The 27,458-nt window shown below is 40.8% G+C and overlaps 1 protein-coding gene and 1 long non-coding RNA gene across 3 annotated transcripts in view; both read right to left on the reverse strand.

Moving 5' to 3' along the window:
- Positions 1-561: 561 nt before the first annotated feature.
- PANK2 (pantothenate kinase 2) lies at positions 562-25,040 on the reverse strand. 2 transcript variants are annotated; one of them, XM_069065994.1, is made up of 7 exons: positions 24,662-25,040; positions 16,144-16,496; positions 10,435-10,688; positions 9,712-9,888; positions 8,802-8,925; positions 4,031-4,156; positions 562-3,429 (listed from the first exon to the last, which is right to left on the reverse strand). In XM_069065994.1, exons 1-7 carry the CDS (start codon positions 24,993-24,995, stop codon positions 3,379-3,381), a joined length of 1,419 nt encoding a protein of 472 aa, XP_068922095.1. In that variant the 5' UTR covers positions 24,996-25,040; the 3' UTR covers positions 562-3,378. The 2 variants fall into 2 exon arrangements, with proteins under 2 accessions (XP_068922095.1, XP_068922104.1); XM_069066003.1 differs by lacking the exon at positions 16,144-16,496 and having other exon boundaries at positions 24,662-24,783.
- A 2,211-nt stretch (positions 25,041-27,251) lies between these two features.
- LOC138146064 (uncharacterized) overlaps positions 27,252-27,458 on the reverse strand; it is a 1,597-nt gene continuing 1,390 nt past the window's right edge. The window contains exon 2 of the long non-coding RNA XR_011164377.1: positions 27,252-27,458. This exon is cut by the window's right edge and continues 308 nt beyond it. This is a non-coding gene — a long non-coding RNA (uncharacterized lncRNA).

Genomic DNA, 27,458 nt, shown 5'->3' on the forward strand with positions numbered 1-27,458 from the left:
CTCCTAAGGTACATCTGACAGTTTTACAAATCACTAGTAAAAAATGCTAAGTAGCACAACAGATTGTTGAACAGGACCAAAGATGACCCCTGGATCAGCTTTCACCCACCTAACTTGCCTCTAACTAGTTGCTTCGTGTTTGTTTCTCCCACTAGAACAGAATGCCTTGAGGTCAGGATCCTTGGCTTTTCTGCATTTCTCCAAGTGCCTCACCTGGTGCCCACCCACCAGGAAGCACTTGGTGCTTTTCTACTGCTGAGGGCTAACATGCCCCCTTCTCACAGACCACGTCAGTCAGGATCCAGTCCAGTCCAATGCTCTTTTCATTCTAATACTTCATGCTATCTTCCCAGTAAAGATTTTAAAATTCCAACTGAAGAGGACCAGGGTTAGCGGGCTTGAGAAATTATCCTTGGTTTTTTCCCCTGTAATAGTAATATCCCATGATTGCTCAGCTCACCCTCACACCCATGACAATAAGCAATCTTTCTTTCCCCTCAGAGACAGATAAATTCAACAATAACTTAGAAAATATAAAAATTATAAGTGTTATCCACAGCAAAATTTTAAAAGCTGCTTTACCAAAAAAAAGTTTTAATACATCATGCATACATAAATATTCAAAATAAAGATTCTTGGCCCTCTCCAAAACTTTCCAATATTCCAAGGCTGTGTGTATACAGGTATACAAATACTGATGAAGCAAAGTAAAGAAATGAAGGATACAGAGGAGATGATGAGGGCAGGCCCAGGCTTTGTGACTCTTGCGCAGAACTGCTATGGTCGGAATAAAATACCTAACTGCACCAGGCCATAGTACTTAAAAATTTACATGGGCAAGAAGATGAAGGGACAGAAGAAAATAAGGCATGTTCCCTGGGATGTATGGTCAATTAACTGCAAGCCATTCTCTGGAGTCTTTTTCTGTATATGTCCTACTAATCTAATACAAGTGGGAAACAGTAGACTCCAAGGAGATAATTTCCAGCACGAGCTCCAAAATTTTTTGATCACTGTTCTGTATAATCACTTCTATGACAAGGCATCACTGCTTCTGTTGATCTTTAAAAGTTTCTAGGTAGATAGACAGACAGACATATAGATAGATAATAGACAGATAGATAAAAAGTTTCTGAAAAGGCCAGGAAAATGGATTTTCAAATGAAACACTTAGCAGTTGGTGCTATATGGAACAACTGCTGAGACTAGCACAGATGTAGCACCAGAAAATTCTGACTTGGGGTTTCTAGAGACTAATTACTGTGCTAAGTTCATGGGACAAGGGAATGGCCTATTTCAGCACACAGTTAAGAAAGCTCATACTCAACTAATGGCAGGAATAAAATTAATCAATAGCATTATATATTCTCTATCCCTCTCTAGTATCCAGAACAGTATTTAGTAATAAATAGTGACCATGCTTTTTGATGAGACATCTAACTAAAAACTATAAGAGCTTACTTACGTAAGCACTGACAGATTGTTATCTAGTCAAATACAAGCAGAGAACAGATCTTTGTTCCTTTTTAATATACGACCTCAAAAAACAAAATTAGTAACAGTTCAGGGCAGGAAAAGGAAGGAACTTGTTAATAAAAGTTTTACTCAAAAAATTAGAAGATTAAAAACCTTCATGTTTAAAAAAAAAAAACCATTGCTAGTCAAGCATTATTTGCTCAAAGTTCTCTGGTATCTAAATTGAGGGTCAGAACTTCCTCAGCCTGGGCCCTTGTGCAGCTTGTGCATTATCATAGCATCTGCACCAATGAACTAATGCCAAAGTCCCACTCACGTGTCAATTCTAGGAAGATCAGTCACGGACTCAAAGTTTATAGGGGACTCGTAGAGGATGTTTCCCTTCATTCATATACAAGAACTTTTCCAATCTCCAAAATTCCACCAATCAGCTCTTTTTGATCCCCCAACTGACTTACCTGGCTTCCTACTAGTGCCCAAACACCTTCCTTTAGAAAGATTTTCCTCAAGGGGGGGAGGGAGAGACTGACACGCACAGTCTGAGAAGACAGGCTAGAGGAACATGAAGCTGGGTTGAAGACAGCACTTTGTGCTGAGAAAGAACCCAATCAATGCCCTACCACTCCTAGGCTAATAAATGACAGAAGTGGTCATTGTCAAACCAGGCTTAGGAAGAGCTGTTAAGTTGCTTGTTTGTCTGTTTGTTTGGGGGGAGTAATTGTGATCCTGCAATTTCAGTTAACCCAATGTTTGAGCTAATTAGCTTGTTTAAACCCACCAAACCTCCATATAAAGTTGCAAATTCAAATAACATTTAATATTTTTTCCTTTGTCAGATTCTGAAAAAATTTTTCTTATGATTATTTCTGATTATTCTCCAAACAGCAAAGCATATATTTTTCATAGCTTACAAAAAATATTTCTCTGAGGTTAGATTTGCTTCTAGTGAATTTCAAATAAAAAGCCTCCAATTAATCTACTGAATCTGAAATAGTTGCCAAGTTCCTACTTCTCGACAACTTGTCAATTTTATTAATTGCTTGCCTTTTGGGGTAACCTAAATAAAACCTACACCAGACTTTGCTTTATCTAAGTTCATTCACATACAAACTATACATACTACATACATGCATACAAGTGACTGAGAAAGTATCCCAACAATCCAATCCACAAAAAGGGAAGGAAACACTGCCCCTCTTAAGAAGGAATGCTTTCATAAAATACTTTAGCCCAAGATTAAGAAATTATAATGTAATCTGACAAACTGCCTTTTTAAAAAAACTAGTTTTTAAAGTTGAGTAAAATGGCACACAAACCATTAAACCCTTAGGATTGACTACACAGAACCTTTCAGAACACTTTTAAAAAAATACATTTACACACATTACAGTTACTCCTTGACATTCTCATTAACACATGTCTGAAAACCAACACTTCAATAATAACACAGAGAGGAAAGACCCCCAAGAGCATCTATACAAAAGATGTGATTAGATTAGAACACAGACACGGTGCCCGACATTTAACATCCTGGTGAGACGGTGAATGGCTGCCTGCTGCAGACAGACCAGCTTCCCTGAAGAGGCTTCATCAAGTGACACTCTTTGCCACATGGCAAGTTCACCATGACTTTACTGAATGAATTTAAACTGGGGATACTCAATGAATGGGCAGAGTCCACCCCTCTATTAGTCATTTCTTTTAGAGGTTTCTCTTGGCATAACTCAAGATTTCTCTTCACAACTTAAAAAATACTTCTGTCCTTTCTCACACTTTGATTCAGGTCAGACTCTTATTATTATAAAAGCCACTGGAATACATCTTTTTTTTTTTTAAAGGGAAAAAAGTCTGCATATTCCGTTGTGGTTGTGGAAGGCTCTGGTAGTAATTTCAGACAAGAGATCAGGGTAATTTCAACAGCTCTAGGAGAGCGCCCACTGCTCCAAAATAACCCTAGAAAGGCAAAAAAGTCAAGATATTTATTAATAAGAAATTATAAATGCATGTTCCTACATAATTACTAAACTCAAGGCATAATGAAAGAGTGAGGGTGTGGGAAGGAGACTACCTAATCTATTTTCAAGAGCAGTATCACACAGAAAACAATGAACCTTAATCCGTGTACTATTTCTAGTTGTTCAGCATGGATTGAGATTTCCTGTATCAAAGACTGACATCCTGCTTTAGACGTATCACTTCAATAATGGCAAGATAAGCACACAGAAAAGAAGCAAACACCATAATGATTGGTTTATTTTAGCATGGAAAAGCAGGGTATTTTCTACAGAACTTCTCTATCTCAGCCAAAAATTGGGAATTTTACTTTTCAATAAAGCAAAATAAAAAACTACCACTTTTAGCTTTATAGCTACATACCTTAGACTATCCCATGTTGGGGCCCTCCTCCCCCAAAGAAAGAAAAACATTAATGCTCATTATTTTACTTCTACTTTAAACCAATAAAAAAAACTCAGGAATTAATTTGTGCCTCAACATTAATAGAAAAATAATAGGCATGCACTTTAGTTTATATATTTTTTTCGAATGGGCTTACCTCATGCTCTGAAAAAAGTGCTTTCAACTGCCCCTTGGACCAATAATCCAAAGCATACGCAAGAAGTCTCATGGAAATGGTATTAACTCGCAAAAAATTTCCAACAAATACCACCTGGTTAATGTTCTGAGCACATTAAAAAAAGGCAGTTAGATTTCAACATGGTTTCCATTCCATTTCAAAAACCACACACAAACAGCATTTTTTTTTGGTCATCTTTTAGACTATTTAATTAGCTAAACAGTTTTTTTGGTGAGGAGGGGAAGTTAAAAGCATCTGAAAGAGCCAGGCTGATATTACTGTTCATGGGCTTCTATGCTAATACAATAACTTGATAAAGCTTTCCGAATTCTGAGCCCCCATTTCACAGCATGCCAGAAACAAGGAAAGATAGCTCTGCAGAAAGCGATCATGTCTAACACATGTTATATACCCAAATTCCCAGGTAGGAATCTCCAGCTCCTTCCACTCATCTATAAAAACAAAGGGTGTCAGACTAGATGATCTTAGATACCTCTCTCAGCTCTTATACTACTTTAAAAACAATAAAAAATTAAAATGAGCCAATTTCAATTCATGGTCAAAGGAAAAAAGAAACTAATATAAAATGGGTTTGTCTGTTATTGTTGTTGGGTTTTTTGTTTTGTTTTGCTTTTAGTAGAGGTAATCAAGGGTAAGTGACTCATCCAGGATCAACACTCTCACTAAGTGTCCAAGGTCGGATTTCAACTAGGGTCCTCTTGCCTCCAGGGCCAGTGCTCTATCTCCTGTGGCACCTACGTGCCCCCTAAAATGGAATTCAAAGCTCACGTTTTTAATAAACATGTAAATATAATGAAAAGGTCTCATGAAGGCACTGAGATCAGGGATATTATCAAATACAGGGTCTTTATCCTTTTAAAAGTCTACTTTCTTACTTTCCAAAGTAAAAAGATGCCTGCACAGGGTGGGCTTCCTTGGCAATTCACAGACATAGCCCCACACTCCCAACACTAAACATGCTAGGTTAACAGCCACTAAAACTGAAAAACAGCTTGTCCAAAAACACAGTACAAGAAAAGTAAAACTACAAAATTGCCTTCCCCCAGTTCACTTTATCCATTAAGTCTCTATTTATCATCAGGGAGGACTGACTCTTCCAGTGAAAAAGGGTCCTGGCTTATTAGGATCACAGCCCTTGAAGCCAGGAGATCCTTACATGACAAAGTTCTTACTTTGTAGAGGGAACATTTGCAGGGTAGCCTGACTCAGTGCTTCCCACCAGCGATTTAATGATTTTATAATTTAAAAGATTTTGTACAAAGAAAGAAACTTTTATCAAATCTATCCTTCATCTGGTTACAGATTTTTTCCTTATCCACAGCTGTCAAAGTTATAACCTCCCATTTTCCTCTAATTTTATTTTGGTATGACTTGTAAATATTCAGGGTATTATCTATTTGGAATTTGTTGCAACATATGGTAAAAGATACTGGTCCAAGCCTATTTTCCATCAAAATTCTCTCTCCTAGTTTTTACCAAAGAGATTCCCTTGCCTTGCCTTGCCTAACAGACAGTGTTCTTGGGGTTATCAAATTCATTCCACTGATCTACTTTTCTACTATTTATGAGTTTAAAAAATAAGTATCACATAGACAGCAATGGAGAGGTATATGCTCCATTAAAAGGTAAGACCCATTAGAACAGATAAGGTGTCATTCACTGGGTTTATATCCCCCAGAACTCAGCACAATGACTGGCAAAGTAAGCACTTAACAAATGCTTGTTGGTTTATGGTAGGTTCAGAGCAGGTTGCAACGTAGCCAATGAGAAAAACGTGTTCCTCCCCTTGAGCACCCAAAGCAAAATTCACACTGCAAGGATGAGGAATGACAAGTGAACTGGTACATGGCTCTACTGGAGCAGGAAAGGAAGGCCTTCCTTTCACTAAGCTGACACCCTGTATGTAGTGAAGTTATGGGAGGACACACCCAGAATGGGCAAACATGGATTAGACCGTGATCTGCATAGTTAGAGAGAATACAAATATCTTCCCCCATTAGAATATTTAAGCTCCTCGATGGCAGCGACTGCCTTGCTTTTTCACTTGTGGCACAGTTGATGAAGTAACGTCCTGGAATGAAGAAAATCTGCGTCTGAATGCAACCTCAGAAACTTACTGAGCAGGTCATTTACCCTCATTTGTAAAATGAGGGTAACACCTAACTTTCTGGGTTGTGGTAAAGACCAAATGAGATATTAACTGCCAAGTGCTCAGCACACAGTAAAGCTCTGTATGAATGCTACTACTGTTACAATATAGTAAACACTTAATAAATGCTTGTTGACTGTGAGCTCATCATCAATTGATGAGTTCACAGATCCATTTTAATGTGTTCATGTAACATTAATCCCTCAAAGCTGATGTCAGGAAACAGCCAACAGCTGAATGTTAGCCATGAGGAGCACACACTGTACATAAACTAGGCCTTTACAGGGGTCTTCCCTCATGTGTGCAATGGATGCAACAATGTCAAGAAGGCAGAGATGTTCAACATACAACAAGCAATACTGCTTGGACCTCAACAGCATGATGAAAAAACAATGGGAAGAAGACAGGTTCTATAAGCCTAACTTGATGCTGCCCAAGTATGACAGCTGCTTGTAATGTGAACAAGTAAAGCAGCATAGCAAGGCTCACCTGACTTTTCAGGTAAACACATACTCTTGGGGTAAGACAAAACCTCTCTACCCCTCACTGTCCTCAACTTGAGGGGGAGGAAGGGAAAAGGGAAGTGGAGTTGGATGTGAAAATCTCCTTTAAGGTGTCTTCCCATTCTAAAAGTCCACAATGTTAATAAATACCTGGGTTCAATTTTCCTTCTAATTTTAAAGTTGTAAGAAAGATTACATTATATGAGCAAACTACTAAGTCAGAGTATACCAAAACAGTCAAACTGCTGAAATAAAACTGACATAGTTCATCTGCTACATCTTAATGGAATACATAACGTCACTGTGCAGCATGTCAAGTTGTTTACAAAAATGAAGTTAATACACTGTAAAAGCAAAGCTCTCTAAAACTAGGAGGGAGAGAGAGAGGGAGGAAGGGAGGGGGGGGGGGAGGGGGGGAGGGAGAGAGGGAGAGTGGGAGAGAGGGAGAGTGGGAGAGAGAGAGCAGAAGAGGGGCAGAGAGTAAAGATAGCTATTGCTCTGTTTCCCCTTTCCCCAATTTTAAGTCTGAGGTTAAAAGACTTAACCAGGATCCACCTGGTCTTAAATCAACCCAATTTCAGGAGTCCTGTGCCAAACATCTTAGTTCCCAATATCAGGAAGTGGGCATCCCTGTCAACTAGGAACTCTCAAGAACAATGGGGCTCCAGGTACCCTCTTTCCAGTCATTAAAAGAAAATGGATCACTAAACCTGTCCCCAAAGGGGACATTAGGACATCTAGGGCTCATTAGGAAAGTCAGGTGACAAATGATACCTCCCTCTAAGATAAACAGCAAAAGGAAAATTTGTCTGTATGGCCTTTAATTAAAGCCTACAGCTACTTAAACTATCAACTAGAAGAGAAAGAGAAAATAAGGGTTACCAAGTCAAAGAGCAGGGTCAAAAAACCAGCACTGTCATTCCCATGCAATAAGACAATTATATCAGCAGACCGCTTTCCTTACACCAAGCACTAAAAGAATGGAAACTCTGAAGGCCTAGGGGAGTGGACAGGACAATACAAGGTCAATTCTAGAACACATAGCACTATTAAGACAGGAAAGGCCTGAATGGAGCTATGTAACAGGGATTCTTGGGTAGCAAGAGGGGAAAAGAATGGGAAAGTAGAGAAAGTCAAGTTGCCAAGAAAAAAACTCCCTACTTTGACTCAAGCTGGTCATTACTTCTCCACCTTCCACCCTCCTACTCCTGCAGGGCAGTTATCATTTGCCTTTTCTAAAGTCTAGCTTTCCCCTGATCTTACTAATATCATTATCACCCAAACCTCTTTTCATCTACCCAGATACATTCTGCTTTAGCACAATGTGGGAGGAGTAAGTATGGCTGGTAAGATGAGATCTGGCTGCGAGTGACAGATTCATCATCAATAAGCTATCAGAACACTGGCCTCTCCTCCACCCTCTCACACTTCATACTGACATTTGTGGAACACTTTAAGGTTTTTTTGATCCTTACAACAGCCCTATGAGGCAGATACTACAGGCATCACCCCCATTTTATAGATGATAAACTGAGGTTTTAGAGGATGTAAGTGACTCATCCATGGTCACACTGCCAGTATGTACTGGGAACCCAAGTCTTCCTCACTCCTAACCCACCCACATTATCAGATTATCAGATTACTACATTCTGGCTTCAAACAGAATTCTCTAATGTAGGATGCAAACCCTAGAAGACTTTTATGCTATTGCCCAAATGAAGTGAAGATCCGTCTTGGTTCTTTCATAGCCCTGTACAATGCTGCTTGACATCAATGCAACAAGGCAGCACTGTAAAGAAGCTGAAAGCACCCAGAGAGGCCATCAGTCTCCCAGGGGTGAGCGACCCCGTTTCCATGCTCCCTTTCTTCCTCCACCTCACGGCAGGATCTCCCCTTCCCTGTCACACCAGCCCGCCCCCAGCATCCAGAGCATCTGCAGACTTCTTCCTTCTCCTTCCCCCTTCTTCTAAATGTCACTTTCAATCTCATTAATGCCACAATCTGAAAAATGCCCCACAGCATGTGGGAAGTCTTTTTTTTCCCAAAGTATCATAAAGAGATTAGTTTCTTTTATTACCTCATTAAGAGCACACATTCGTGCTATTGAGCCAATGTTGTTGGTGATGGTGATTAAAGTTGCTCTGGCCAGGTCCTCTTTGCTGACAGCCTCTCTTTTCTCCTTGCTCATCATGTTTCCAAAACTATAATGAGAATATTGAAAACCCAGCACTATATGTGGGGGAAAACAAGGCAGTGCAAAAGGTATTGGAAACTTAGTACAGTCAAATTCAATTGTGAAACAATTTTTATTTTAAAACTACAGGGAAATTAGCCAAAGAAAAAAAAATTTTGTTAACTAGAATATGAAGGTATTTTCAACAAATAGGCAGCTATGTAACATGGTTGCATTAGAATTTTAATGATTAGCAGCAGAAAATCAAGATGTTCAACTGGGCCTTTGCTTATCATCTCAATCCACTGAAGTTCATTAAGCCTCCTCCAGGGAGGTCTGAGAAAAACTACAGCCCTGAACCACTTGGGTTCAATTCCCTTCCTCGTTCCTTTACCATCCCCAATCCCAAAAGAGCTAATTCCTTGACTACTCAACTGCACAGCTTTTCCATTTGGATCATTACAGCAAAATGTGAGAGCCAAACCAATTAATATATTGAAAATCTGAAAATATATACAATGTTCTGTGAACTTCCCACCTCTGGAAACGAATGTGGAGATACCTACAATTATAATGGTACCAAAAAAAGTAAAACGGACAACTATAACTAGAGTATTACAAATTCAACATTGCAAACACAATGAAAGCATAATCTATGATGGAATCATATACCAGAAAAATTATCAAAAAATGATATTTAAAGAAATGCTATTGGTCACATTTTCAAGGACTTAAACCTAGTCACAAAGCTGACATAAAAATATTTTACTCCCAAATATTATGGGGTCCCCATCTCCCCCACCCCCAATCTTACCTAGAGGCTACAGCCCATCCTGGCAACGAAAACCTCTCGTAGTCCCCTCCATAGATGTCGCGTACTAGCTTATCCACCTTGGTACTATCTCCACGAGACGCCATTTCAAGAGCCTCTTCAAAAGTGGTGCAGCCAGTCAGAAGGCAGCAAAGCCCAAAAAAGGTTCCTCCCCCAAGACTTTGATTAAAAAAGAAAAAACAAATTTTACCACATTGCATCATTCTCTCTATACTTCAAAACAGAGACTGAAGTAGAAGAACTTCTTTATGTAATTAAAAACATCCCCCCCCCACAGGCACCATGAACCCCCACACCTCCGTTTGTCCAGAGAATTCAGAAACAAAGATGCCAGTTACATCTGAGCAAACCACACAGAAACGTTAGCATCTAAGACGATTCACCTCCATGCTCACCATCTATTCATCCAAACCAACAGATAAAGGAAGGAGAGAGTGTCCTGGTCAGCAGACTGACCTACTACACATTGTGCAAATGAACACTCCTACAATATGCATATCATCTCAGACTCAGAAAAATAGTGTCAGGAGAATGGGAACTCTGAACTTTTAAGGAAGCTAAACAAAAAATTTTGAATATCAACAAAAAAAAAGGAATTTATTCTATGATAAAATAATTTAAAATGTTCTTGAAAGCATACTTTTCAGTACCTTAAAAACTCAGCTAACATTATACTAATGACTTATCTTTATTAATGGTCCTTACCTGGTACCAGTAACACGCTTATAATTATCTTTGGAATATACTGCCAAGATGCTAACCCCAGAGCCAATGTTCACCAGAAGAAGAGGATATGGATTTTTCAGATTGAAGGGTAACTTCTGACATTTTTCTGAATCAGCAGGGTTTTCAAAGTAATAGCACTGTGACCGTCCATTGAATCCAACAGAATCAATGTATAAAATTCCTTTAATTAAGCAGTCTAGTTCATCAAGTTTGCAAAGCTGAAGATCACCTATCTGTAATGAAATAAAAAAAAATTAGCTAGATTTTTTAAATGCTAAAGGGCAAGTCAAAATTTTCCAACAAGATTTCCTCCCTTGTCCCTCCCCCATTGAAACCAAGACTAGTCATGAAAGTCTATTACTTATGTATGTTTTATAGAAGAGAAAGGGCAATCTGTTTGGGGAAGAGATTGGGGGAAGGGAACAGACAGACTAGGCAGTATGATGAAATGTAAACATCCTGCACACCTAAATATATTCTGCAAATGAAAGCTCAGGCAGGTCTGTTAAGCTGTTTTTTCAGTCAAAAACAAATGTGTCTTTATCAACTGGCCAAGTAGAAAACAACACATTCCCTCATATGAAAAATACATTTAAAAAATTACTAAGGCAACATGTCTATTACAGAATACCCACAAATAACTGCATCTGTAAACAGAAGTAAATTCCACATACTCCAGACCAAGGGTCTATTCTGGGCCTGAAAAGGGCATCAAGAGGCAAAGACCAAAGGATAGTTAAAGCACACTTAAGTAAAACACAGTGAAGTCATCCGCAAAGGTTAGGAATGTAGCCTGATGATACTTACTTTATTTCTAATACTCTAAACAAAATTTTTCCAAGTTTAAAAAGCATATACAAAACTAGTAAGTGAGATAAGAATTGACTAAAGTGGTCCTCAGTCTAAGTCAGAGGAGAGCTGAATTTAAGGAATCAGAGGATACTATAAAGCAATCTGAGGACAGGGACCTATTGCCTTTGAGTAAGTTAGCTGAGAGGATGGGTTTCCTAGTTAAGAGATAACAACTCTGCCGGGCAGGGAAAAGCATACGTAAGGCATGTCATTCCTTTGGCAATGATGGACAGAAGTTGAAGAGCCTGAAAAGAGATAGAAAGCTAGAGACTAGCTAAAGCAGAGTCAATGCCTATCAGGGAATAAGGCAAGCAGAGAGCAATGCAATGACACCACCAGGAGATACAGGCAGTTCTTTGGCATCGGATGCATGAACTGCCTTCCTCTCCTTCTATCACTCTTCCCTGCCTCACACATGATCCTTATACACATCCCCTCTTCGCAAGGAGGTATGCTATGTCTATTTGTGGGAATGAGCTCAAGGTTTATTATTTTTATTACTATACTACTTCATTAAATGCCTTTGCTCTAGGGATAGAAAACAAACCACAGGGGCAGCTTGGTGGCGCAGCGCTGGCGCCAGAGTCAGGAGAACCCAAGTTCAGTTCCGGCCTGAGACACTTAACACCCACACACAAAAGGAAACTAGCCGTGTAACCTTGGGCAAGTTACTTAACCCCAAATGACCTTCAAAAGGCAAAAAAAAAAGAAAACAAACCACAGATATCTACTACCTTCAGAATATGCTAAGATAAATGAATGGTCATTTTCCTATCAGTCAAAATTCCTATGGTTACTTAGTTATTGACAACTAATGAAATACTTAAAAGATTTTTCTCATACTTGACAGAAATTCATTTTGTTGCTATCTAAACACTTTTATTAGTGTTTTTGGAGATGGAACACTTAGTGACTTTTTATATTCACATTCTTTGCTAAACCAAACCCAACTAACTATCCTTCATTAGGACCTAGAAAGTCATTGCTTTTTGAGCCCTCATTAACAACATGGACTTTTTTTTTTTTAAGTTTAATTCTTAGCTACCAAAGAGCAAACATTCCACTGTTGAGAGATTACTTAACTAACTCCCATTCTGCTCAGTCACTATGACTTTCCAGTCATGCTGTGCTTAACCAATCTTTCCCTACCTTTCAAGGTTGTTGGGTGTCCTGAAGTGTTCTGCCTTGTGCTTATCTCTACTGAACTTCCTCCTATTTCTGACAAACCAACCCTATCCTGGGTCGTTCTGCAATCAGGTGAGCAATTCACATTTTGAATTAATTCACTAATTTACTGAGAACACAGGCACATCCCCCTATTAAGTAAACTCAAGATGGTATACAAACATCTGTTTACACAAAATTTATATAAGGATTTATCTATAGAATTTACATTTTAAAAATTATCTGCTACAACATTTTATTAAATATCTAACTCCCTTTCCATTAACAATTTAAAAGACCCACAATTTCATCATCTGAATATCACATGTCAGTATGTGGTCAAAACTTCAGCCTTACAGCTAACCTGGTGATGAGCCCCAAGCTCCTTTACTACATTTATTAGACAGGGTTCCATACTCTATTATTACTTCTTGACATTTACTCTACAGGGTATGTCCCCAAAATCTTAGAATGGTTAACTGCACAAAGACTTTTGGAACACCCTATGGTTTTTGAATGACAAATTTGACTTCTCCCTAATTTTTCAGGAATGCAGCTATTGTGCAAAATGAGACATATTTGTTCCAAATAAAATCAGGCCCATGATGAATCCCTGTGGGGCTGGCTCTACACAGAGATATGATGTAATTTTCCAGATGATTTGGACAGCTACATAACAAACGCTGATGAATAACACCTTAGAAGGTGAAGAAAAATTAGGCTTATGGTAAGCATGTGCCATTTGCCGTCTTCATTATCACCTCTCAGTTTAACCGTCCAATACCCAAGCATTAAGTATTCATGGTGTTATAAAACAAACACGAAAAAAAATCACTTTAGTGGGTATAGTATTAGTGGGATTCTAACACCTGAGAGAAGGCCCTCTTAGGGTCACTAAATGGGGTAGATGGGAGGGAGGAGGAACTGGGAACTATGTAATTAAAAAGCAATTTAATTTGGGATTAACCATTTTTGTTTTTAAAAAGAGAAATAATTCATTTATAAGGTTAGATGTTAGAAAGCTAAAATCCCAAACCACTTTTTACCAGTAACAATAGAGATTAAAATGTCAAGGAAAACCATTTTCCTACCCTCAGGTGGCTCAGAACTTTTACAAATGCCTATTTCAGACAGTGCTTCCAATTGAAAACAAAAATACCCCTCTATTTAAGACATGTCACCATTTGGGTAGCTTCTTTGTGTCCTTTTAATAATTTAAGGCACTTTCCACCTATTGATGAATACTCTGTTGAGGCAGTCACTTTATCAATGGAATGACTTATGTTGCTGCAGAAAGTGCTGAACCTGAAATTCAAGGATGTGGGGTTTCAATCTTGTCTCTTTAGCTTTTACTATCTGTGTGACCTTGGGTAAATCTCCTTCTGGGACTCAGTTTCCTTATCTGTAAAATAAGAGGACTGACCTAGATGTGTCAGATGACCTCTGAGGTCTCCTTCACCTCTAAATATATTATCCTGTGATTTCAAGTAAAAAAAGGTTTTCCAATATAAGATCTCTTTTTAAATTTTAATTAAAGAAGAGATCAGGAGAGAAAACAACAAAAACAAGCCAGAGAAACAAAGAAACATACACTCATGCTAGTCAGCTTTTCTTGAATGAAAAGTCTACATTATAGCCTTTCAGGGTACAAGTACAAAAAAATGACTGCCGTATTTTCTCACCTATGGGCATAAATGAGCCTTTACCAGCACCTGCCCTACAGTTCAAACAGGAGACAAGTGCTGCCGTGCATAATGTCTGTAAGAGGCAGAAAAGGACCATGAAAAGAGAAGGGGACTTAAGAGTCAGCAGAGCCTCAGACTCAGTGCCCAAGGTCCAAGTCCCTTCACTTCTTGGGGTCTTTTTTCCTCACCCATAAAAGAAAGAAAATCCCCATAGTCCCCAGCCCACAGGGCTGTCAGTTTCAATGAGAAAAGGAAAGAAACAAGCATTTAATAAGCCCTTGCAAAGTTCCAGGTAATGTGCTAATAATAAGCACTTTACAAATATTATCTCATCAGAATCTCACAAAATCCCTGAGGAGAGATAAGCTATTACTATCTCCATTTTACATATGAGGAAACTGCGGCAGCCAGAAGTGAAATTACTTGCAATGGGCCATACATATCTGAGGCTAGATTTGAACTCAGGTTTTCTTGACTCCAGGCACTTGGTGCATTATCCACAATGAATTATAACAAAAGGAAATTCAGAGATAATTACATTCTCCATTTTAAGTCTTTATTTCTCCTCTACAAAAGCTCAAAAGCTTTAGATCAATATTACTCTGTGGCACACCTATGCCAATTCAACTCAAAAAATTTTCGTTTTTATGAATAGAACACCAGCCCTGGAGTCAAGAGTTCAAATCCGGCCCCAGACACTTAACACTTACTAGCCATGTGACCTTGGGAAAGTCGCTTAACCCCAATTGCCCTCCAAAAAGTTAAAAAAAAAAAATTTTTTTCAGGAGAAATGTAAAAGGAAGGGAACAGGTATCTAATCCACCTCCTCAAACCATTCACCTACTCATTCCTAACCTCCATTACATTTGTTTTCTACATAATTAGAATACTGGGAACTTAGAAGGTCCTTAGAAACCATCCAGTCCAATCCTCTCATTTTACTGGTAAGGTGATCAAGTCTGAATAAAATCAAAAAGAACCTAAAATCCATCTCTGATTCGATTTATTTTATGATCTGATCTCTCCCTCTCACTGACACACACAACAAACATATATATATGCACATACATACACACACTACTCTTTACTCAAATAACAGGGAATAAAACAAAAGTCCTTATTTTCTAGAAAAATTAACATGGCCATCCACACTCACTGAAGAACACTGATCTAGTCCAGTACTTAGATGCAATGTTCAATGAATTAAAAGGAAGGGCATATAAATCTCTTTTTCTTTGTCTGTTTTTTGTAATTTAAAGGATATCAGTTTCAAGACTAAAAAAAATGGAAAAGGTATTTCAAATGGCAATTAAGTTTGCTACATTCTTTTTTACAAGGGACTTAAGGTAAGGCTGAGTAGGCTAATGTTATTAAGATACGTGTTTGAAGACAAACAATATTTGCCCTTTTTCAATTAATATTTGCCTTCTTCTATTAATTTTTTTTAAAATAACTTTGAGTCATCTGGTAACAATTCTAGAAATAACCTAGGAAGTACAGATTATAGATTGGGATACGGATGGTTGGGTCACTAGGCTAAAGGAGCTCGGAATGCTCTACCACAGGTCGGGCACAAAAGGTAGATACTCTGTGATTATTCCTTTGAGCTGTTTCAATTCTCCTTTGCTCACAGCCTCCTCTGATTCGAAAATTTCTTTTCAAGTATTTCTTTCCCTGTTTAATTTTGTATATATTCACCATACAGAGGCTAAAGAAACAAGACATGACACTTTAATGGCTCTGATTGTTGCCATCACACATGAACAGGAAGGCCAAAAGCTGCATTTATTTAACAATAATACCACTTTTGCTACTGGTTTATTTCCAAATCAAATTTTAATTTAAACTTGAGTAGAAAAAAACTAAATTTAGAAGACTAGGGCTTAAAATAATTAAGCAGATGGAAATGCTTCCACCATTACCTCCAGTACTATTTTAAAACAAATTATTAAACTACAAATTGTATATAAGCTAAAAGAATGCATACTGTAAGAAAATCCTGCTCAAATTTGTATGCGCCACCTCCAGTGGCACAAAAGACAGTGTGGAGACTTGAGAAGTTTTTATCTCTGCCCATTTGAATAAAAGCAGGCATGTCATGAGTAGGAAAGCGTATAAAGTGCAGATTGCCTTTACGTCCACACAAGGTCAGATCCTTCAATTCAAGGTGGACATCCCGAATGCCTGTGGACCCATATGCCACGTTTGAGGTTAGGTATTTCCTAATGCTTTTAAGACTTTCCACTTCCTCCTCCTCTTCTTCAGCAGTGATATCTTTGGGTTCGAAATAAACCAGCTTGACCAGGGTTCCACCAATATCCAAGCCAAACCACGGAAAGACTAAATGGGAAATAAAAGGGAAAAAAAGAAAAAAATTCTTATTTTTTCTGCAGCTGCAATAACCAACAATGATAAACTGTAATTCCTGCCTACCAGTTAAACTAAGCAATCTCTGTTCACTCCCTGCAGTTTATAAGGGTGCTACGGATTGCAAAAATTTTAATTGCCTTACTTTCAACACAATTGTGGAGAACAGTCTTATTATGCTTATTATACTCTTAGCAGAAGCACTAAACAAAGTGAATGCACTATTTTAAAAAGGTCAAAACGTAAAATACTTCATTAAATGGAACCTCTTGAACTATCCATACTTTTACATCTAAAATTATATAGGTCCTCTCATTTTCATATTTAATTGGTAAATCAAGAAAACATAAAATTCAAAAAGTCATATTCAGATCAAACAATGTAGACTTTAAAAAGTCATCTCTAGGGGCGGCTAGGTGGTGCAGTGAATAGAGCACCAGCCCTGGAGTCAGGAGGACTTGAGTTCAAATTTGATCTCAGACACTTAACACTAGCCATGTGACTTGGGCAAGTCACTTAACCCCAACTGCCTTGCCTTCCCCCCCCTCTAAAAAGCAAAGAAAAAAAAAGTCATCTCTGAAGACAGCTTTTCAATAACTACTGCCTTAATTAACTTTTAACAATCAGGAAGATTCTGAGGAAGATGGTTAAAATTTATCCATCAGGACTGGGTCTAAAAACAACTAAACAGAAACTCATTTCAGAGTATAAGGAAAAGCACATGGTGAAATAAGGTCTCAAAATCACATATGAAAGCAAATAAAACTAGGACAAAGGTCAAATTTAGAAAAAACTAGCACTCTATACCTTTATAGGATGATTTAAACAATGTCAAATTTCATAATCAAACAGTTTCCATAGGATAACTAAAATAATTAATCACAAATGTAAACATTAAAAAAAAATGGATTTAGAACAGGGATTATCGTCATTCCTACTCCCTATCAGTCTAAGGGAAGATCTATATATTTCTAGTCTAACCACAAACTAATGCGGAGTAAGGGTAGTACTAAAATTAAGTTCTAGTGCATTGAATTATCCTCTCGAGTCATTAAGGTATCAAAAATGCCATGGCTTAAAAGTTTGCAGAGTCTAAGCAAAAACTTACTCATTACAGGAATTGAATTTGGATTGGACAGGCTCAGTTTACCTAAAAAAGGGGTTTCAAAGCTGTGTGAAGACTAGGAAAAGAAAAGCATGGAGGAAACTGCCAGCATCTACAATTCATAGGATCAAAGATTTAAAGCTGGAAGAGATCATTTTACAGATGAGGAAACTAAACCCAGAGACATTAAGTGCAGGAAGGAGCAGACCTGACCAAACAGGCAAATCTAGCAATCAAACTCGAAATCTAGCATTCTTTCCACTACATGCAAAGAATATGCTTGGAAAAGAGTGAATTCGGAAAAGAGGTCAGCCCAAAGTAACATACCACACCTTCCCTGTGTCCCTCCAAGCCTACAGGACACTTTGGCCTCACCCTCATTGCTCAGATAATAAAAACAACAACTAACATTTATTTAGCTCTCACTACATGCCAGGAACTGTGCTAAGTGCTTTACAAATGTTATCTCATTTGATCCTCACAGCAGCCTATTAGCTATGAAGCAAATAAAGGTTATGAGACTTGCTGAGAGTCACAAAGATAATGTCTAAGGCCAAATTTGAACTTAACTCTTTCTGACTATAGGCCTGGCACTCATTCACTGTGTCACCAATCTGCCTCATTAAAGCCCCACTGATCACAGCATCAGAACAAAATTACCTACACATGCAATGCAGCATTGCCACAAAGGATCATGTAAACATTGCTAAAATCCAAATCAATCAATAAGCATTCTCTAAGTGCCTACTATGTGCCAGGTGCTGAAAAAAAAATTAAACTCTCCCTTCAACTCAAGGATCTGACATTGATATTACATACAAAAATGTAACATAATAATGAACTAATAATACACTGTGGTTTTATTTATCAACTTTTAAGGAATACACAAAAGTTCTGTAGTTTCCTTCTCCCATCCTCTGAAACTCCCTCAAAATCTAGCCAAATTTACAAGGTAGAACAAAAACCTGCTATACAAGCTCTTCAAAACACACCATTTAATATGGTTCAAGAAAAAAATAAAATTTTTACTTGACCTCAGTTTAATTAAAAAACTGGAAATTATTTTAGTTCCAACCCCCCCAAAAAAGTTGCTATACAAAATAAAAATTGTCTCAAAGTATCAGCAGAACAAAGAGGAAATTTAAATCATTCTAAATGGTACAAAGGGTCTGGGTTCCCACTTGCATTCCTTTAGGCTAAAGTCTATTTTTTATTACAAGTTATTTATCTTTAAAGTCAATTTTCTCACCTGGAGTAATAAACAACATAACCAATATGTATTTTTAAAAATTCATACTCTGCAGTCACCACATGAACACATCTTCTGAAAGCAGAGAAATATGAAATGTGGGAAAGTTCTATCTGGGTTTCCCTTTCATGACTGGATGTTTACTTTATTCATATATGTAAAATATATGAATATTTAAAATATATGAATATATGAATGACTAGAGATTTAGCATTATTAAAATTCATCCTAGCAAAAAATTCCAGAATTTTGCTCATCTCACAAAAGAAAAACATCAAGAGTGTGTCCCTACACAAATGGATCTAAAAGTCTGATTGCTATTTACAACATATAACTTCTAAAACGTCCGTTTAATAATACACAGTGTCCCAAAAGCTTAAAATTGCACTCACATTTTTGGGACCTACCATATTTGTTAGTTACATAAGCCAAACTAATTCTTCTTACCTTAAGTTTATACATCTGTAAAACTTTAAAATATATATTATTATAACTTATTAGATTTCTTTAGCATTTGAAAATGGCTACCTACATATGCCTGAGAATTCAGAAATACTTGCACCCTAGCTTTTTGACAAATTAAACATTAAAATAATTTCATACGTGGAATTTCTCAGAAAAAAAACTCAAGTAGAAATACTTCAGTATCAAAGAAAAAAGATACTGAAGGTAAAAGAATGGATAATAAACAAGTTACTATATATGCCTTTTTATGATTTCTGATCTTGACAATGGGTCAATTTTAAGTTTCTTGATGGTTAAAATCTATTCTATTATGTAACCTATAGTTTGATTATTTCCTAATGTTTTGTCAGTCAAAGGGCTCAAGAAATATTATTACTCTTGTTTGCTTTGTAAAGTTAAGTCAAAACAGCATTAATAAATCTATTAACAAATCCATCCAAAGATCTAAGTCAAAGCTGTCATTAATTGTCCTTGATAAGCTGTTAGCTGAAAAACTAGAGTAAAAGCAAATTATCTTCACCCTTTTATATCCCTGAAATATTTCCTTTTAACTTATTAAGTGTCACAGTTTACTTCTGTTAAGTTTTGTAGAATTTTAGTGTATTTTCACACTAGAATTTTCCCATTTGGACAACTGAGTTTCTGAAATAAACTAAGGCCCTTATATTCTGAATCATTTCTCAATGTAAAGTATACAGTTTATCACACTGAGTTAACATCTCCAGTATTTTTTAAAGCATATCTACCATCCTTAGGGAAAAGGTGTAACCCATATACATTACCATTAAGTTTCAATATATAACATAAATAATGTAAGCAAATAATGAGAGATGATTATTTCTGCTGTCACAAAAGGGGTAGTAAATCAGGGAATCAATGTTTATACAACACTGCATGTGGCATCACATCAGTCTCCAACAAGCTTTTGTTTGGGGAAGAGAAGCACACAATATAACATTCAAAGAAACACTGCAGTGAGTTTTTGAGAATATACATCTTAACTATTATTCCAATTACAGCTAAGTACATAAAGCAAAAAATGCTCCCAAAGACTCAAAAAAGACAATTAGTATGTAAGGATAAGGAGACATCAAGCTACGAATCCTGAGAGATTCTGGATTAAAGCTTTAAACATCTTTACTGCTTTTTAAAGAGCCAATTTGGGAAATCCCTCCTGCTGCCCCCCTCCCTTTTACTGCCTACAGTACTAAATTAGGTTTTTTTCCTCTTCTCTCTATAATTTAAGTTTAACTAAGATGTGTTTGATAACATAATACACCATTCTTTTTTGCCTGTCCTCTCTCCAGATAAACAAGAGGGCAGAGATTCTGAAACACGGAACCATATTATTACCCAAATACATGATTCATATGTACAGGCCATTGAAGTCCCTAAAATACAATTCACTGCACCATTTTACCACTGCATAATTCACTTTCCTTTTGTCTATATTTAGATATCGTCAATGTTTTATATTCCTAGTTTTATTTCTCTAAGATGACAGGCCATGTTTGCTTTGGGTTCGTGTACACTTAAAGTTGGCAAAACACTCCACTTCAGAGAAAAAAGCCTCTTTAACGCTCCACTTATTTTGTCAAGTGTTGATAGTTTTCAGCTAAATTGGAGGCCAGCACAAGAATGAAGAGGCTGGTGGTATCTCACAACACATCCAGGCTTCACCAAGCTCCTCTTTGCCCCAATACAGCAAACTTGTTATAACTTGCCACAATTCCTGGCTCTGCAGTAATAGCAAGATGAGAAAACAAGGGTCTACTAAGTTGACATGTTCAAGCTTCAAATCAGATTCTTGAGGCTCATTTTCTAGGATAGAGAGTTAGTTAAAAACCATCCCAAGAGGAAGGCAGTATTTTAAAACCTTGTCGTTAGCGGAACCGGTATACTGCAACAAGCCTGGCAATACTCTGAGCTTATTAGCTCCTCGACTGCACTACCTTCTACCCACCAAGTGCACCTTCCTGCTTCCATCTTACCCCCAGTTACACAATCTTTTCTCCCCCTGCTCTCCTACAATCAGAGGCTCATTAAAGGTTTGCCTCAGTTCTCAGTTATCTAGGATACCTAATCTAATGCCTGTACCAAGTGAGCTTCACATTCTCGTCTCCCTTCTTACTGACTGCAAAGACACTTGTACACTAATTTTCATCAGTGAGTAGGCATGAAAGCAGCTCCTACCCCACAGTGTGCAGCCACAAATTTTCAGACAGAAGAATGGAAAGGTTAGTCTCATTATCATCCCCTACCTAAGCCATGTTTGTCCCTACCCCTGAACTTTTGTTTCTTCTGCACCCCTCTGGTGCACTCTTCCTGAAGCTACTCTTTGAACATCCAAATCCTACTCCTCTGTCTGGGGGCAGCTTAAGTCCTATCTTCTCCATGAATTCTGTTCAGATTACTGGGGTTAACCCCACTCTCTCCACTCCTCAAAATTCCTACAGCATTTATAAATTTTTGTCATTCACTTTGGCACTTACTTGTTCCAATTATTTCACATATATTAGTTTTCTCTCCCCAAATGAACTGTAAACTTGTAAGACAGAAACCATACTTATTAATATTCCATAGTGCCCACTGCATACACAGCAGCTAATAAATACTAATTGAAGAGCAGGTGGCAGGGAAGTTACCAAGCACCTAGAAGATACCAAAGGAGAAGCAAGCAAATTAAGAAAGGATAATTAAAATAATATATGGTTGACTGTCCAGAATCAGACTCAAAGAATTTTAGAGCTAGATAGTACCTTAGAGGTATTCCATTCATTTTACAGATAGAAACCGAGGCCTAGAAAGGTTAAGTAATAATTTTAAAACATAAAGTTAGTGAAAAACCAGGAGTGGTAGCAAGGTACATCATACTCCCTGAGCAAACAAGGTTTCTTATTTAGTATATTATTTAATATTTTTAAAATGTTAAAAAAAATAGTGCAAGGTCCAATTTAAAGAGAAAGGTTAACTTACTCAGAAAAAAAAAAACTATATATTCAGGTAACTTGAATGTTGAAGCAGAAGGTAGGAGACAAAAATTAAAAGCCACATATTTCACCCTTATAGAAACAATGAGGAGAGGGAAGATGAGAGATCAACAACCAAAGGAAATCTTCCAAATTTCCCAGTCATTTATCTGGCAGAATAAAATCAGCACAATTAAATTCAGTGTCAAACCCCACCCCCCACACACACACACTTCCAATACATGATTGTGTAGCTCTACAAAGTTTCAAATGTCAACAATTCTTTTAGGCAAGTAAGACAAGGATGGCAACATGGCACAAATGGTCTTTTTCGATTTTAGCGTTGGCCCAACAAGGTGACCACCTGGTTTATCACTCAGGTAAGGAAAGAACATGTGAAGAAATAAACAAAGGGTCATCGTTCCTCTACAGAGCATGAGGCACCTGATTCAGCTGGAAAGAAACACTAACTTGATAACTACGTCCTCCAAAACTCACTCTCTAGAACACCTTTAGTGCAGTAACCGAGTTTCTCCTCAATTTCATATGGGATTAAGAATGCTCACACACAAGAGCAAATACTTTAAATACAGACAACAGGCATTTCTTACATCAGTATCAACTCACTCCCTAAAATCACTTTTTAGTCACCCCACAAATCCCCAAACATTCTAACTTGCTTAGGAATTTTCATCAAGAGGGAATAATGAAAACAAATGTCCACATTGTTACAAGGTTTGACCAAAGTACAAATACCTAAGGGTCCAATTCCACTTCAAAGCAGCAAATGGCCACAAACCAAATTAGTTTTTAACTGAGTCCCTATGAATCCGTACCCACAAATAAACATATAAGCCAGAAAGCCCTGAATTCAAGTCCCAACTCAGACACAGGCTCTTCGACCCTGGGTAAATCATTAATCTTGGGCTCTAGGTCATACAAGTTGCAGAAGTAGAGGGCGTTTCCTCCCCTCGTTCGCCATACTAATGAAATCACAAGTCCAGGCACTATCTTTAGAGTGATGCTGTTTCTTCTCCCTATGGATGGAGACACTCAACGGCATTACAGCATCTTTAAGGAAATAATTTATTTTTATCACCTAATTGGAGTAAAATTAATTCCTCACTCCTAGGACTTGGGGTGAGAGGTAACATGGCTATCTTTCAGAATCTGCAAAAAGTCTAGTAGTAAAATCATTCAACTTCACAATGCAAAACAGACCTACACTCTCAGAGACAACCTTTTAGATTTTGATACAATAGTTCATGTATTTTTAGATAAAATGTTATTGAGGACACTTTCCACTCCTCCCTCATATTCTGCACCAAAAATTTGGTCATGATAAAAAATCCTGATTGACTGGAAAATTAAATTTTATGCACGGAATAAAATGGCCACTAAGTTTAACTAGTCATTTTGCTATTAAATATGTTTCTAATTAATCACTTAAAAATGAGAAAATGTAGTGTCATGGTATAGCCCAAAAATTTCACATCAGGAGACCATGTGTCCATTTGCGTTAAGAGCTAGTTTCATCAAAGGAGGAATCGAACCAGAATTTCTTCTGGATAAAGAATCAGGAGCCGGGAAAGCTCCGTAACTGACCACAGAGCAGACTCGGAAAGGGGAGAGTCCCTGGGGCTCGGGCGCAGGTCTTTGTCTCGGGGCGGCCCGAGGCACGGGGTCCCCAAGGGCAGAAGCGCTTGGGGGGTTCCCAGAACACCTTAACAGAACTCGGGGAAACGCGCCCCTCCCCAAGCCGAGGGAGGAGAGGGGCGAGCCCCCCGCCACGGCGGGCGCTCAGGGGGGCACCCGGGGGCCCGACCCTCCTCCAGCCCCGGGACCCTGGCCCTGCCCTCCCAAGCGTCCCCCCCAACTCGGCCCCGGCGCAGCGGGCCACGCCCCCAGGCCGACCTCACCCACCCCTGCAGGACTCCCGGAGGAGACCCCGGGGCAGAAGCGGCAGCCCAAGGTAAAGAAGCGGGGATCTTACACAGCGAAGAGAAAAGGGGGGAGGGGCAGGAGGGAAGGGAGTGGGGAAAGCGGGGGATGGGGGCGGGGCAAGAGCAAGGGGGAGGGGCGAGCAGGGGAAGGGGGCGGGGACAGAGGGTTCCGAGGGGGAGCGGGGCGGGGGAGTGGGGAGCCGCGGGAGGGGCGGGGCGAGCAGGGGAGGGAGAGGCGGCGCGCGAGGCGCGGCCCTGAAGTGCGCGGGCACGCGGGGGCGCGCCCCGTCTCCGCTGGCCTCCGCAGTGAAGCGGGAGCGCGCGCGCGGGAAAAAAAACGGCGGCCTGCACCGGGAAGAGGCAAGCGGGGCGGTGGGCGGGGGCCTGCCGGGCCGGGGGTTACTTACGCGGCCGTTTCTTCCGGAGGCTCTCCAGGCGCTGGCGGGTGGCGTGCGTGGCGCCGCTGTAGGAGCCTGGCCGCTCCCGGTTCACGCCGCCCGCCACTCCCCGGCACTGGCTGTCAGCGGCCGCGGCGGCGGCCGAGGACAACGAGGAGGCGGCCGAGGTGCTGCTGGCCCGGCGGCGGGAGGGCTCCCGCCTCCGAGGCTCCAGCGCCGGGCCCCCGGGCCCCGGCTCTCCGGATGAGGACGACGCGGAGGCCGGCGGCCCTGGGGGGCTGCCGGCTGAGGCGGCGGCCCTACCTTGGTGCTCCATGGGCGCCCCGGGCCGGCCCGCTCCCATCAGCTGCAGCCTCCGCCTCTCCCGCCCGAGCCAGCCCCCCGTGCCCACCGCCGCCTCCTCCTCCTCGGCCGCCGCTACCTCAGCCGATGCCCCGCCCTCCGTGGGCCTCCTCCCCGTGCGCCGGCGCAGAACGAGCCAATCGCAGCGGCCGGCCCAATGGGCTCCCGCAGTGGCGGAAGAGTGATTGCATCTCTATCCAATGGGAGAGGTGCAGAGTGGGCAGGGGGAAGGGAGGCTTGCCAGCAGGAAGGGAAGGAGGGGGTGGGTTGGGGACCGAGAAAGGCACTCCCTTGTCCAATCGGCTGTGGAGGACGAAGACTAACGGCGGGTGAGCCCAATTGAAGCGTGTCCCCTCCTCCCATCGTCCTGTGGGCGGGAAGACGACTTTAAGGGGAGGAGGTGGAACTCGGCGCTCCCGCCTATTCCAGGCTCCCTCCCCTTGGCGGCGTCTGCCCCGCCCCCTTCCCTCCAGGCGCCCCCTCCCCCAAGCTCATCCCCCCCCAAATCATGTCAGCTGCCAAAAATAACTTTAACCGCCCCCTAAAATAACGTCACCCCAGAACTTTTAAAACCCCAGGACTCCCGCCAAAAATAACCTTCCTAACTCCACCCCTTCCACAGCCCCCCCATTTGTCCTCCAAAATGCAGCTCTTTCCTGTTACAAACCCGCCCCTCAGATGGGCCCCAGGCCCCGTGACGTCTCCCCCCAGAGAGCCTTGTGAACCCCGGAACCTCTCCAGAAATGGCCTCCCCGCCCCAGGCCTGTACCGGGCCTCGAGGTCGGCCGCCCACGCCAGCCCCTCCAGTGAAATAGCCCCGCCCCCAAAACGTGCCTCCTAAAACCCCGCAGCCCCCCAAAACAGCCTCGCCCCCAATAATGAACTTGGGGTTCCCCGGGCGCAGGACCTTCACTGTACCAGCCTTCCGGAGCCCGAGGCCCAGCTCCCCATAACGTCCCCCAAAGCTAACTTCCACAGCCCTCACCGGCGCCCCAAAACTGCCTTCAGAGCCTCAGCTCCCCACACGGTGACCCACGGGCCCCAGGGCAGGGGGCGCAGGTCCTGGCCTTATAAACATCCATCTCATGGGATTTGCAGGGATTTTCACTGCCTGCAGGCCCCCCACCGGCTGCCCCCCTTTTCCTGCCACGAGGAAGGAGCCGGGTGGCCCCGAGGTGCGAGTCCTGGAGCAAAGCAGGCGGACCTGAGTTCGAATCCGACCGCAGACTCTTACTGGCTGTGCGATGTGGGCCTCCCCTTCCACGACCTAAAATGAGGCTACTGGTGGCCCTAACCCAGGGCCGCTGACAGGATTGAGTGGAGTGTACAGGGCTTGGCCCGGTGCCCGGCACTCAGAAAGTGCCCAATAAATAAATGCTGCTTCCATGAAGCCCGGCCGGCAGACCCCGTCCCTTTCCCATTCCGCCCAAGGACCCCCCAGCCAGAGGCAGGCATCCGCGACTTGGGATCTTGGGGCGCTCTGGAGCGGCCGGTGGCAGTGCCAGCTCCCTCTCGGGGCCCACGCGAGGCCCCTCTTCCTATGGCTTGTCTTTCCACCCTTTCTGCATCGGGCCTTGGGAGACAATGAAAGGACTTCGTCTCTATGGCAACCACCAGGCAAGAAGTGGGTTAGAATCCTCCAGCCTCCGGGGTAAGAGAAATGTCGGCCTGGGTTTTTTTGAGAGTAGGTGGAAGGAAAAAGTAAGAGTTTCTTTGCCCCAAAGAGGCATGAGGATCTCTTTGACCAGCTTATTTGCTCCCTTCCCAACAAACAGTCGCCATCTCCCCATCCACAGGACACTAGCTGAGCAAATGGGTATGTGAATAGAATGGAATACTGTTGGACTGGGACAAAAGACGGAATGAAGAATGCAGAGGAAGGGGAAGAGGCCAGAGCACAGCACCCAGAGATCAGTACAGTATGCGCGAAAATAGCGGAACATCAGAAAAAAGGCCAGTGCCAGGGTCAGTCTGCATTCTGGAGGACTGATGAGAAAAGGGATGCATGTGCTACAGACACCGAAACTCGGGGGGGCTGATCTTGTTTGTTAAAGGCAGAGCTGTGTTGAGCGTGGTTGGACAAGTCATTCCACCTCACCAAGACCCAATTTCCCCATCTGTAAAGAGAGATGTACTAGACAATCCTGCCTTCAACTGCAGACCTCTCTGCGCCTCTCCTGTGACAGTACAGGAGTGGCGCTGCCTACCCTCGACCTCTATTTCAGAATTGGTTAAAGGAGACAAACAGATAGTAGTATACAGTTACAGAATTTATTCCTTATTCCCTTAAGGCCAGCAGTACTTTCGAAAGGAGTCCTGACTCCAGAACAAAAGGATGAGAGAGCTTAAGTACATTTTAGGACCATCCCCATTAGGGATGCTTGAGACACACAAATTTATGATCCCCATAATGGTTTAAACGTTGTTATCAGAAAGGAATTTCTTAATTGGATAAAAGATAAAT

This window comes from Petaurus breviceps, unplaced genomic scaffold (assembly GCF_028583685.1).
Source record: "Petaurus breviceps papuanus isolate PSGF00001 unplaced genomic scaffold, PetGlider_PUasm1.0 139, whole genome shotgun sequence".
Classification (NCBI taxonomy): Eukaryota; Metazoa; Chordata; class Mammalia; order Diprotodontia; family Petauridae; genus Petaurus; species Petaurus breviceps.